Consider the following 14,599-nt stretch of genomic DNA (forward strand, 5'->3'; position numbering starts at 1 on the left):
TGCCGGGCCCAATCAGTTGTGTCTTTTACATTAAAAAGGCCGATCCCACACATTCTTTATATGTTTGTTTGCACATAAGCACAAAACTACACAATGGGCTATCTGTGCTCTACCGACCGCGGTATCGAAACCCAGTTTTTAGCGTTATAAGCCCTCGGAATTATCGTTCAGCCACTAGGAGGGAGGGGGCTACTCAAAATGATACAATATTTTTACCTCACCAAAAATATTTCTAAAAGCAAAGTTCAGTTCAATTAAATTTTGTACTAACGGTGACAAATCTTTACAGTATTTTTGTGTGACTTACATTTCAAGGTGTTATTTTTCTTCCAGCTGTGTTTGCCGAGTAATGCCTTTTCCTGTTGGTTGTTGTTACACGTCTTTCCTTTCATCTGACCATTCAGCTGTACATGCGCCACCTGGCGTTGTGGAGAGGAGTAAGACTGGGGAAGTTGGCGAGGGAAAGACGCCATTGGGATAACTGTCAGAAATAACGTGGCACCAACCATACATAGGCCTAACCACCAAGCACCAACCCATTGTGGGTCATCAGCGGTCAGATGCTTAGCAGTTTCTTCAATAAATAAAAAAAAAGTGTCTAAAATGATTCTATATATGAACACGAAGATATACATAAGAATTCAATAATAAATAAGAGAATAAATTCATTTAAATAAAACAAATCTTTATTGCGAGAAGTTTTGCAAAACGATCTTTGTTAAGCCTTAACTAAGCCTATCAACTTGACAAAGACTGTTTGCTCAAAACTTCCCCAGTAAAAGTTTTTATTTCAACTGTGGTATTCTGCTTATCATATCTACATATTTTATATAATATGAATAATATCGGTGTGTTTCCTTCAGCGGATACACACTTAGTGAGGCGCACTATCCGCTAGTTTGTTTTTAACTGCACGCTAACTTAGAAACAAACAAAGCAACATCATATGAAAAGTTGACTGCTAATAATAGACAAAATAATTATGGAACTTACCAAATGGAAAATTTACATATACACCAATGCAAAATGATCCCAACAGGAAACCAAAGACCGGGCCAAATATCCTGACACCAATAGTAATAGCTGTATAGGAAAAAAACAAACAAACAAACAATGTAAATAAATTTTAATGTCTTTCTCTTCTCAATCATTAGTTAAATATTTCGAAAATACTTCTGTTAACTGTTAATTTTGTTTTACATTCGACACGACTATGGAGTTAGTTGCTGTAAAACATCACGTCATTTATATCAAACATTTACTCTGAACGTATGTGCATACAAAGTTTTACTGAACGAAATATGTTTGGTTTTGGATTACAGTGTTTACTTTAAAGAAATGTTAATATTTTTATAATTGTGAGTACATGATGAGGCTTATTTCAATTAACATGTTAAATACAACTGTTACTTGGATTGCAGTGTTTACTTTAAAGAAATGTTAATATTTTTATAATTGTGAGTACATGATGAGGCTTATTTCAATAAACATGTTAAATACAACTGTTACTTGGATTACAGTGTTTACTTTAAAGAAATGTTAATATTTTTATAATTATGAGTACATGATGAGGCTTATTTCAATTAACATGTTAAATAGAATTGTTATTTGGATTACAGTGTTTACTTTTAAAGAAATGTTAATATTTTTATAATTGTGAGTACGTGATGAGGCTTATTTCAATTAACATGTTAAATACAACTGTTACTTGGTTTTTAATGGTCACGAAATCCTTAAACACATTTAAAGCAAAACCGGAATGCAGCCATAATAGAACCAGAACCGATACTTTCCAATAACACAATACATTTCAGTGTATTACTTATCAGGATATACGCGCAAGGACCGGTTCCATAAATATCTAATGGCGTATAGAGTTAGTCTATAATCTAGTATGCTCAAAATAATTCATTCAGAAAAATAAAGAAAGCAGATTTTGGATATTATCTACATCTTTCAAGATCACTTAGCGAACGTTTTAATGGTTGAATGAAAAGTTATAATTAAAAACTGACTCCCTAGTTGGTCTTATCCGTTCACAAGAAGTCGCGATATAAAGTTCCCTGGTTCCTGCATAAACCAAACCTTGAACTTGTCGTGTAAATTATCTTTTAAATATTAAAGCATGTGCAAACAAACAACTTCTACTAATTTTTCATACTGTTGCCCACAGTTAAATGTTGTGACATAGATGAAGTCAGCATATTATAATATCCTTGAGAAGAGAAATATCTTTGACGGAAAACGAGAACAAAAAAAAAGCCTAACAGAAATCAAAGTCGATGTTATAAAACTTTAAGTAGTGTTTCAGAACTATTTACAGATGTTATTAGTTCTGACACAGTGGTAGTTACTTCATAATACATATATTATAAATGTTTACTGTTTAACGGGTATTACGCCCTCCATTCGACCTTGAAGTACGAACCGTTTTTTTCCTTCCCTTTTTTTTTATAATTTTCCCATCGCAATGCTGTTTTGATAATATGCATTCGTTATTATACAGACGGATATCAGAATGAGCTCACAATTCGTTATAATACAGACGTAGATCACAACTAACCTATAGTTATTTATTGTAAAAACGTAGATCACAACTAACTCATAATTATCTATTATAAAGACGTAGATCATAACTAACTCATAATTATTTATCTTAAAGACGTATATTACAATCAGCTCGTAATTCGGTATTATGCAGACGTAGATAACAATCAGCTTATAATTATTTATTGTAAAGACGTAGGTCACAATCAGCTTATAATTATTTATTGTAAAGACGTAGATCACAATCAGCTTATAATTATTTATTGTAAAGACGTAGATCACAACTAACTCATAATTATTTATTGTAAAGACGTAGATCACAACTAACTCATAATTCTTTAAGATTTTATTTTAACTTTGTGAAGATGTATATTTCTCAAAATATATAATGTATCCAGCTTTATATCAAGTGATTCTTGGTTGTTACGTAATGTGTTCTTCTACTTCACAGCAAGTGGTAATCTTGGTTGTTATGTATGATGTACCCTGCTTCACAGCAAGTGACAGTCTTGGTTGTTATGTATGATGTACCCTGCTTCACAGCAAGTGACAGTCTTGGTTGTTATGTATGATGTACCCTGCTTCACATCAAATGACAGTCTTGGTTGTTATGTATTATGTACCCTGCTTCACATCAAATGACAGTCTTGGTTGTTATGTATGATGTACCCTGCTTCACATCAAATGACAGTCTTGGTTGTTATGTATGATGTACCCTGCTTCACAGCAAGTGACAGTCTTGGTTGTTATGTATGATGTACCCTGCTTCACAGCAAGTGACAGTCTTGGTTGTTATGTATGATGCACCCTGCTTCACAGCAAGTGACAGTCTTGGTTGTTGTGTATTATGTACCCTGCTTCACATCAAGTGACAGTCTTGGTTGTTATATATGATGTACCCTGCTTCACAGCAAGTGACAGTCTTGGTTGTTATGTATGATGTACCCTGCTTCACAGCAAGTGACAGTCTTGGTTGTTGTGTATTATGTACCCTGCTTCACATCAAGTGACAGTCTTGGTTATTATGTATGTTGTACCCTGATTTATAGATGTGACAGTCTTGGTTGTCATTTAATATATATTTCCTGCTTCCCAACAAGCGGCAGTTTCGGTTGTTTCACCAACTACTGATAAGAAAAAAAAAACACTCAGAGACTTGTACCATCTATTCAGATCAACTGGTTTCTATACATTTCAGTCCTGAGACTTGATTTATTTTGTATCGACTGGTTCCAAAAGAGTCCATTCCTTAGTCCATTCCTAGTCGGTTATAATAGTTTCTGTCATTCTGTGACACCTACCGGTGGCTCAGCAGTAAGCTATCACTAAAATTATAGGTTCAATACAAGAAAATGGCACAGAACAGATTTCACAATGGGAAGCCATGCAATTAGATAAAGAAAACAAAGTTTAAAATGCTAGTTTAAGTGCGATTAGGGAATCTTCTTTCTTCAAATACGATCAAAGATATGACTTACAGGGACAAATTAGAATTTTGTACGCCGCTATCGTAACGTGTAATGTTTAATGGTTTATCCAGTAATACTTACAGCTGTCTCACATTTTTTCCCTATTTCTTTTTCAATGTAATTCTTCACCATTTTCTCTAGTTTAAATAGTTGTGCAACCGATACGAAAAATGTTTATCTCTCGAGTTATATTTGAGTATGTTAACCCGAGCTGGCCAAAACCTTATAATTCCCGGCATGGCCAGGTGGATAGGAAGCTCGACTCGCAATCTGAGGGTCGCGGGTTCGAATCCCGGTCCCACCAAACGTGCTCGCCCTTTCAGCCGTGGGGTCGTTATAATGTGACGGTCAATCCCACTAATCGTTGGTAAAAGAGAAGCCCAAGAGTTGGCGGTGGGTGATGATGACTATCTGCCTTCCCTCTAGTCTTCGCTGCTAAATTAGGGACTACTAGCGCAGATAGCCCTCGTGTAGCTTTGCGCGAAATTCAAAAACTTATACGGGGGAAATGTGTTATATATTTTTGGTTTTGTTTGTTTGTCGTTAAGCGCAAAGTTACACAATGGGCTATCTGTGTTCTGGCCACTGGATGTATCGAAACTCGATTTTTAAAGTTATTTAAGTTTTGAGACTTACCGCTGAGCAATCGGGATTTCAGATAGGGGGAGAATAATTTAATATCATTATGTACTAATTAACTAATCTTCACACGCTCAAAGTAGTTGTAATTCAAGATATTTGTACATCTAGATTTCATGCACGTCTCATTGTTACAGTGTGTCCATAATTTACTATCTAGATTTCATGCACGTCTCACTGTACAGTGTGTCCATAATTTACTATCTAGATTTTATGCACGTCTCATTGTACAGTGTGTCCATAATTTACTATCTAGATTTTATGCACGTCTCATTGTACAGGGTGTCCATAATTTACTATCTAAACTTCATGCATGTCTCATTGTACAGTGTGTCCATAATTTACTATCTAGATTTTATGTATGGCTCATTGTACAGTGTGTCCATAATTTACTATCTAAACTTCATGCATGTCTCATTGTACAGGGTGTCCATAATTTACTATCTAAACATCTTGCATGTCTCATTGTACAGAGTGTCCATAATTTACTATCTAGATTTCATGCATGTCTCATTGTACAGAGTGTCCATAATTTACTATCTAGATTTTATGTATGGCTCATTGTACAGTGTGTCCATAATTTACTATCTAGATTTTATGCTTGGGTCATTGTACAGGGTGTCCATAGTTTATTATCTAGATTTAATGCATGGGTCATTGTACAGGGTGTCCATAGTTTATTATCTAGATTTAATGCATGGGTCATTGTACAGGGTGTCCATAGTTTATTATCTAGATTTAATGCATGGGTCATTGTACAGTATGTCCATAATTTACAATCTAAATTTCATACATGGCTCATTCATTGTCAATAAGATTAGGTTAACTTGTATTACTACCCAGTCCACACCTATATATACATATATAACTGTGTGTAGTAGTTTCTTCAGAAAGAAGTTAAAGTTGGATATTTTTATCGTTTTTAATCACTTATACTTGTTTAACTAAAGTTTCAGTAATTTACTCTTCTGGTATAAGTTTGTTTCCGTTCTTATTTTCATGAACTGAATCAACAATATCTTCTTTAACTTAGAGATCCGTTTGTAAACCTGTACACAAGTTATAAGTTCCAGTGTTTAATTAATGGCTCCCCAGTGGCACAGCGGTACGTCTGCGGACTTAAAACGCTAGGGTTTCGATACTCGTGGTGGGCAGTGCACAGATAGCCCATTGTGTAGCTATGTGCTTCATTATAAACAAATAAATAAACTTTCAGTTTCGTTAATGAAGATCAACTTTAACGGTTCATTCAGATGAGGTTATAAATTAGCTTAGAATATAGCTGGAAACTATGGATCGTGGCACAGAATCATTGGTGAAGGAAAGGTACAGTTACGAATATACATACAGGTTTAAACCTATATATATAAGCTTCAATACCATACTTCATAGTAGCTGCTTACCTTTATTTTAATTGCTACTTTTTTTTAGCTTTTAAATTACTCTAGATGTTGTTTTTTTCTTCTCTGTTTTTCATTTCATTCCACTCCAGGGGTTTATGTGCCATTACAGGGTTGTGTCCTCTTTTCAGCCAATAGTTGTAATGGGACTGCCGAGTATTAGTTCATAATGGACTTGTAAGAAAACCAACCAACGTATAAAGACAGAGGTGTGGGTAATGTCATGATGGTGAAGCTTATTTGTGTGTCAGAGACAGTACAAGTGGAGAAAGTGTGAAAGAAGATATATAAATTTAGTCTTGGAAGATCCATACGATTAGAATCATCAACTGGAAGACCTACGTGATTTGGATCATCAACTGGAAGATCCACATGATTAGGTTCATCAACTGGAAGTTCCAATCATTAGAGTCATCAACTGGAAGTTCCAATCATTAGAATCATCAACTGGAAGTTCCAATCATTAAGATAATCAACTGAAAGATCCACATGATTAGGTTCATCAACTGGAAGTTACAATCATTAGAATCATCAACTGGAAGATCCACATGATTAGGTTCATCAACTGGAAGTTCCAATCATTAGAATCATCAACTGGAAGTTCCACATGATTAGGTTCATCAACTGGAAGTTCCAATCATTAGAATTATCAACTGGAAGATCCACATGATTAGGTTCATCAACTGGAAGTTCCAATCATTAGAATCATCAACTGGAAGTTCCAATCATTAGAATCATCAACTGGAAGATCCACATGATTAGGTTCATCAACTGGAAGTTCCAATCATTAGAATCATCAAGTGGAAGATCTACATGATTAGGTTCATCAACTGGAAGTTCCAATCATTAAGATAATCAACTGGAAGATCCACATGATTAGGCTCATCAACTGGAAGTTCCAATAACTAAGACCATCATATAAGACCAACGAATAGTGGGATTGACCGTCACATTATAACGCCCCCACGGCTGAAAGAGCGAGCATGTTTGGTGGAACGGGGATTCGAACCCGCGACCCTCAGATTGGGAGTCGAGCGCCCTAACCACCTGGCCATGTCGGGCTGGGGAATGTGGAAAAAGAATTTCAACACCAATGTTAAACCCCAGAAACAAAACGTGAAAAAAAAACACAAAAAAAAGAAGTAGGCCCTAATGATAAACTCTAAGGTGATGGAAGAGACGAAAACCAGAATCACTAAAAACCAGATAATCATAGTAGATCGGGTTAAGGTCAGATTTAATCAGCATTTATCTCTTTCTTCCTAGTTTAAAAGCAGTCGTTATTTAGGTGAAAGATATTTCTTTTCCATACAAATAGGTGGCGCCTCTAACATCAAAATTTTTTCAGTGGAAACCAAAACCATATTCTAAAATTCCATTATTCTTCTACGTCGACTGTTCATCGTCTGTGGTCCCGTTTATACCTTACTTCACAATCACCTTGAATGTTATAAAATTACCACCACCATGTGCCATTGTTGTTGTTGTTATCCATTTTACTTTCTCTTAGAAAACTAACTCCCTTGGGTGGGTTAGTATTTTCTTTGATAGATTGTGTAGGCAGACTATTCATGATGAAATTTGGTTGAATGGACGGCAATTTAATTTCATCGGGTTTATATTTTGTTTTAATGTTTACTGAAAGCCTTTTAACTCCCCTATTGTTTTGTTTTTTGAATTTCGCGTAAAGCTACACGAGGGCTATCTGCGCTAGCCGTCCTTAATTTGGCAGTGTAAGACTAGAGGGAAGGTAGCTAGTCATCACCAACCGCCGCCAACTCTTGGGCTACTCTTTTACCAACAAATAGTGGGATTGACCGTCACATTATAACGCCCCCACGACTGAAAGGGCGAGCACCTTAACCACCTGGCCATGCCGGGCCCTTCCCTATTGGAAAAGTCTTCAGGCTAACAGAAGATATAATCTATCTCCATATATACTGACAGCAAAGCTCAACACTCGATCGAGTTATTTCAATTATTAATTTAACCAAATTATTAACCTAAAGCAGTATATCGCACGCCACATTTTCTTGAATAATTATACAATTTTTTTACTAGACGATTCGATGAAGAGGTCGACATTTTCTTATTTCTTGCCTCGAAAGGTAGAATTTCTAGTACATATTACCATTGGTAATCATTTAATGCGTTTATGTTTACGTTCTTCTGTTCCATTTTTTTTTAACTTACTCCAACTTAAGTTTGTACTTTTGGTATGGTTATCATATGACTTTATGATGAGGATCACAATCTTTTGGTAGCTGACCAATTAGCATCATACTACGTGTGTCAGTGTCGGAGTTATCTGTTTATTCAAAATATATCAAATTCTTCCGAGTAAGAAAAAATAGACAAATACGCAGACGAAACATATGTAGATGTATATGCCTTACACGCATGCTCATTTTAGGTTTTTGTATTTCTGGCCAACCAGTAAATGGTTTGTGGAAAGAAGGGAATCAATTCTTTACCAGTATTTGTTCTTTTATACTAACTATAAAACAATTAAAAAGAAAGAACATTAAGTATACGTTCCAAATACTAGTATATACTGTGATGTTTCGACGCAGTTCTGACTAAAACATTACACTATTTGTCGCCACCATCTTGTAAGAACGATAACAAAGTTTTCACTTGATTTGTTTTCTTATTCTTCATCATGCTTAGTTATTTAAACATTGTATCACGTTAGGAAAATAAGTAAGCAACGAGAACTTTGTGTCGAAATCTTTCTGTTTTATGACAGTCACGATATTTTAAATACATCGTTATGCACGGCCTGAACATCTTCCCATAATTAGCCTAATATTAAAAGTTTCCACCAGGGGTTCTGAGGTCGATCAGAATATTGTTTAAAAAAACCATAAAAAAAAAAGTTGTAGGTGCCAAGGGGCGTAATTTACTAAATCTACATATTTGTCATATAGCTTATAGACTACAAAATATACTGAAGTCAATAAATTTGTTTTCGGTGCGTGCGCAACTGAGGAAATACTGAGTGATTTTCAGGGTGAATTCGTATCTTTATGGTGGCGACAGCATTGTGAATCACTGCAATGCCAGGGCTGCAGCGAGAATGTCAGACGGTACAAATTAAGAAAATCCATTTACTTTTTTTTTTCCATTCACCTTGAAGGGGGGGGGTGAGGGGGGTACTTTTAGTATTTTTTCTTTTATAATAAATCATTTGTTGGGTTATTGTTAATACAAAATTAAAATTAATTGGAAATTGCCTCTCACTTTAAGGCTTAGTTCCTGTTCTGTTTGTTTGTTTTTAATTATGCACAAAGCTACACAAGGGCTATCTGTGCTTCCCTGTTCTGTGGGAGGTCTCGGTATAATTACATACGAACGTAGGTATTTCGTATATTAAAAAAACAAAATGATAAAATTTATAAAGTTAGGCTTGCCTATTAAATAAATACTTAACAACAAATACTGTTTAAAGTGAATTGGTAATTACCTAATTATTTATTTATAAAAATAAAGATGCTTCTTGTGCTAAATTATTATAAGATTTTATATTACACTCTTTACTATTCCTATAATCTATTTGATTTAGGCTTAGTTATTTCTTCTATAGATTGTTATTAATCTATTTAATTTAGGCTTAGTTATTTTTTTCTATTGATTGTTATTAATCTATTTAATTTAGGCTTAGTTATTTTTTCTATTGATTGTTATTAATCTATTTAATTTAGGCTTAGTTATTTTTTCTATTGATTGTTATTAATCTATTTAATTTAGGCTTAGTTATTTTTTTCTATTGATTGTTATTAATCTATTTAATTTAGGCTTAGTTATTTTTTTCTATTGATTGTTATTAATCTATTTAATTTAGGCTTAGTTATTTTTTTCTATTGATTGTTATTAATCTATTTAATTTAGGCTTAGTTATTTTTTTCTATTGATTGTTATTTACCACAGTTATTCCTGCACTTATTTATCCATTACTTGTATTTAATTCAAATCAATAAAATACTGTTTTTAATTGTTTTGGTTTATTATTTGTACGAATTTCTTCGGCCCGGCATGGCCAGGTGGTTAGGGCGCTCGTCTCGCAATCTGCAATCACACCAAATACCCTTTTAGCCGTGGGGACATTATAATGTGACGGTCAATCCCACTATTCGTTGGTAAAAGAGTAGCCTACTGTAGAGTAGCCCAAAAGTTGGCGGTGGGTGGTGATGACTAGCTGCCTTCCCTCTAGTCTTACACTGCTAAATTAGGGGCGGCTAGCGCAGATAGCCCTCGTGTAGCTTTGCGCGAAATTCATAAACAAATGTATTTCTTCCGGAATTGCATTAAAAAGTTCCACACCCACAAAATATCAGTGTCTAAGCCCTACTGTTGTTCTTCTCCTAAGTAACTCACACAGACCCTTAACTACTCCCCCTTGTGTTACCATAATGATCTAACCGCTTTACCGGGTGTCTCCCACTATTCAATCTAATCAATGCACTTTAAAAAAAACATCTCTTTAATAGACAGCTGCTCAAACAGAGGCCTAGACGGTTCCATTGATTTCTTTCTAATCAGTACCCTAATTATATTTTTCTGCATTATATTGGTCGCTCAATTCTAATTTTAGGATAACGATTTCTTATATTCGTTTCCCAGGAAAATCCACTGTTAATGTTACTGCTATACCACGAAATTTAAAGGTTTGGATATCCAGGAACACTACTTCCGGCTCACAATGTAACAATACAGTTACACTTTAGGCTTTTTAGGACACCACTTCCAGCTTCACGATTAAAGCAGTGCAGTTTGATATGCTTATTAGGGACACCTCTTCCAGATTCACCATTAAAGCAGTACAGTTTGATATGCTTATTAGGGACACCTCTTCCAGATTCACGATTAAAGCAGTACAGTTTGATATGCTTATTAGGGACACCTCTTCCAGATTCACCATTAAAGCAATACAGTTTGATATGCTTATTAGGGACACCTCTTCCAGATTCACGATTAAAGCAGTACAGTTTGATATGCTTATTAGGGACACCTCTTCCAGATTCACGATTAAAGCAATACAGTTTGATATGCTTATTAGGGACACCTCTTCCAGCTTCACGATTAAAGGAGCACAGTTAGATATCCGTATTAGGGACACCGCTTCCAGCTTCACGATTAAAGGAGCACAGTTAGATATGCTTATTAGGGACACCGCTTCCAGCTTCACGATTAAAGGAGCACAGTTAGATATGCTTATTAGGGACACCGCTTCCAGCTTCACGATTAAAGTAGCACAGTTAGATATCCTTATTAGGGACACCGCTTCCAGCTTCACGATTAAAGGAGCACAGTTAGATATCCGTATTAGGGACACCGCTTCCAGCTTCACGATTAAAGGAGCACAGTTAGATGTGACCCCAAGTTTATCCTTCTGACTGTTTACCCACTAGCATTTCGTAAAAATTCAGCAGCCTTAGTTAAATATAATCTAAACTCACTACAAAAACACAATACATATATCCTTATAACGAGATTATGAAAAGGGATAAGACTACTTTCAGTAGAACAAAATTATTGTATCACATTTTATCGTTAGTCAAATGAAGTTGTCTGTTACTTACCAAAATACATCGGGGAATCTCGTGTGGCTACGTTGTCGTCGATGTAAGGAATACCAAGGGTGTAAACTGCAGTAGCTCCGATTCCAATAAACAGAAGACTGATGAAAAATATCGCAAGAACAAACCCAGTTGTCTGACTTGAACTGTTCGGCACATCAGGAAAACTGCTCTTTGAATTGTTATCATACCAATAAGATTCGAGTGTAGGTGGGTAGGTGGAGGATTTATTAGTTGCCGAATCTCTTCGCCAGATAGCGCTCTGATTTTGTAACGGTAAGGTAGTATTTTCATTGTTGGAGTCAATCAATGACTCCCAAGTATCGGTCGGGATTCTGGTATCTCCATGAGAGGCCACTAAGCTGCCATGACATAGTTCAGCACGCAGCTCATAAAGAGTTTGGTAAGTCTGATTATCAGACTTATCTTGGTCACTATAAGCTGGATAATCTATCTTAAAAAGGAAATGTGGGGTAGAACAAAATAAGCATGCCGTGGCGAATAATAAAGTTCCGAATGCTATCCACCTCGGACGGTGACCGTGGCCACCATAATAAGTTAAAAAGAAAGCGCCACCTATTTGTCCAATTTCCGTGGCCGACAAGATAATTCCAGTTGTTTTACTTTCCACCCGGTAGAGCTTTTCAATCGTTGTTAACACACTCACGAAGTACGTGGAGTACATACCCTGCAGTACGCTAGTGAGACAGAATATCGCCACAAACGTCTTCTTGTTCGCCAAAGTCTGTAGCCATTTTGGTCTGAAAGAACCCAATCCACAGTAAGGCGTTGCGATGTCGTCTACGTAGTGTTCGTTAGGAACAACAGTGTTTTCATTAACGACCGCTAGGAGTTTTCTGTTGTTTTCATTGCCGTTCGACACTTTATGATTGTTGTACAGAATGGCGGTTTTGGACTCGTTCCCATTGGGGTTCATTGGAATCTTACTCTCGTCATCGGTGCTTCTTGGCTTATTTCTATTCATATTGTTGACTAAAGGAAACAGTCACCTCTGTACAACGTCTCCACATAGGGCTAGGTCCCTAAAAATTTGACAAGATTAGAATAAATTAACAGGTATACATCCCTAATTCTTCGAAGCAAAACAACTGAAACGATTATACTGCCAGACGACAGTGATGATGACTATCTGCCTTCCCTCTAGTCTTCGCTGCTAAATTAGGGACGGCTAGCGCAGATAGCCCTCGTGTAGCTTTGCGCGAAATTCAAAAACAAACAAACAAACAATACCTCACTACTATAAGGGCTTGGTTTGGTCAGATATTTCATTGGTGGTAGTGTCCAGGGTCACTGATGAGGAGTGGAATTCTCCGAAACTAGTCTAGCTCACAGACATCCCCCCCCCCCCAATGAAAGAATAGACCATTCCAAGCATTTACTTGTTGTTAAACAAATGTTTCAACAACTGTATTCAATTATGTACTGCAGCTGCCCAGTGCCGGCTAACAATACGAAGAATTATATTGTGGCGGATTGCTACAAGTTCTTCAAATACCTATAGAATGATAGGTTTCTTTTTTGTGAGTGTAAAACACTTAAATACACCAGTTCGATTTTCGATACCTCACTGCTATAATTTATGATACATTTTCCTTCCCCGCAAAAAACAAAAAAAAAAAAACGAGAACATTTTTAATATTTATATTTCTTCCCTCTACATCTTTCCACAAAATATGCTATCAATATCTTGAATAATATTAAAAATCATTCACGACAGTTGCGTTTTCTCGTACTAGTATCCGGAAGAATAACAATTCAATAGAGCAGATCATGCGCTGATAGTTTACCAGTTCTAAGAATTAGAAGTAAATGAATTTTTCACAGCTTTAAGGTACATGAAGCTCTTTATCATATAGAATTCTAAAGATTAAAACATGTAAGAATTCCTCCCCATCCCAAACACCCAGTAGCTAGGTTTCCGATCAGATAAAAACTTTGAAATATAAAATAAAACAATGATTTTCAAGGAAATTGATGAATTGGAAATATCTGAAACACAAAGAGTTAGCGCTTTGTCGTATGGGGAGCAAAAAATAAAAATATATACATAACAGTTGGTTTTGAACTTCGCGCAAAGCTACACGAGGGCTATCTGCGCTAGCCATCCCTAATTTAGCAGTTAAAAACTGGAGGGAAGGCAGCTAGTCATCACCACCCACCGCCAACTCTTTTACCAACGAATAATGGGATTGACCATTACTTTATAACGCCCCCACGGCTGAAAGGGCGTGCATGTTTGATGGGATGGTGATTCGAACCCACGATCCTCATATTGCGAGTCAAACACCCTTACTACCTGGCCATGCCGGGCCAACATAATAGCAAAGCCTTTGTAACCATCGCAAAGTTGAAAAAAATTCAATTCTCAACCACCAGTAGCCTGGCTCTTTAACAAATAAAAAGTATTCTTGTGGGATAGAGGAAAGTTCAAGGACTTACAATTCTAAAATCCTTGGTTCGATTCCCCAGAGTAGACAGAGCGCAGGTAAACGTCATTTTGTAGCTTTGTGCTGAACAAACAAGGTTTTACAAATTTCAAGATTCTGTGCGATTCCATAGACATTTTTCTAGTTTTCTGTTTTCGATTTTTAAACTTAATAACAAATAAAGTTTCTAAAAAACGATCTCAACTTAGCGGTGATAACCGCTTTCAATGAGCTTCTAGAAAACAGAGATTTTAGAAGCCTACTAATAAATTATTTTTGAAAACTCTTAAGTTGGAGAAAAAACTGTATAATTAAAGTGTTAGTTAATGTCATTGTTGCAAAGTGCAAGGAAACTGTATAATAAAAGTGTTATTTAATGTCATTGTTGCAAAGTGCAAGGAAACTGTATAATAAAAGTGTTATTTAATGTCATTGTTGCAAAGTGCAAGGAAACTGTATAATAAAAGTGTTAGTTAATGTCATTGTTGCAAAGTGCAAGGAAACTTTATAATATAAGT

The 14,599-nt window shown here is 35.8% G+C and overlaps 1 protein-coding gene across 4 annotated transcripts in view; it reads right to left on the minus strand.

The window, feature by feature from the left end:
- Positions 1–265: 265 nt before the first annotated feature.
- Positions 266–14,599, minus strand: part of LOC106471432 (solute carrier organic anion transporter family member 4A1-like) — a 67,901-nt gene continuing 53,567 nt past the window's right edge. For all 4 annotated transcript variants that reach the window (XM_022400046.1, XM_022400045.1, XM_022400043.1 and 1 more), the window contains 3 exons: positions 11,638–12,677; positions 994–1,083; positions 266–574 (listed from right to left, as the gene is read on the minus strand). In XM_022400046.1, coding sequence (XP_022255754.1) covers positions 267–574; positions 994–1,083; positions 11,638–12,619 — 1,380 coding nt within the window. In that variant the 5' untranslated portion in view covers positions 12,620–12,677 and the 3' untranslated portion in view covers position 266. The remainder of the gene's footprint in view (positions 575–993; positions 1,084–11,637; positions 12,678–14,599) is intronic.

Source organism: Limulus polyphemus, unplaced genomic scaffold, assembly GCF_000517525.1.
Source record: "Limulus polyphemus unplaced genomic scaffold, Limulus_polyphemus-2.1.2 Scaffold4621, whole genome shotgun sequence".
Taxonomy (NCBI): domain Eukaryota; kingdom Metazoa; phylum Arthropoda; class Merostomata; order Xiphosura; family Limulidae; genus Limulus; species Limulus polyphemus.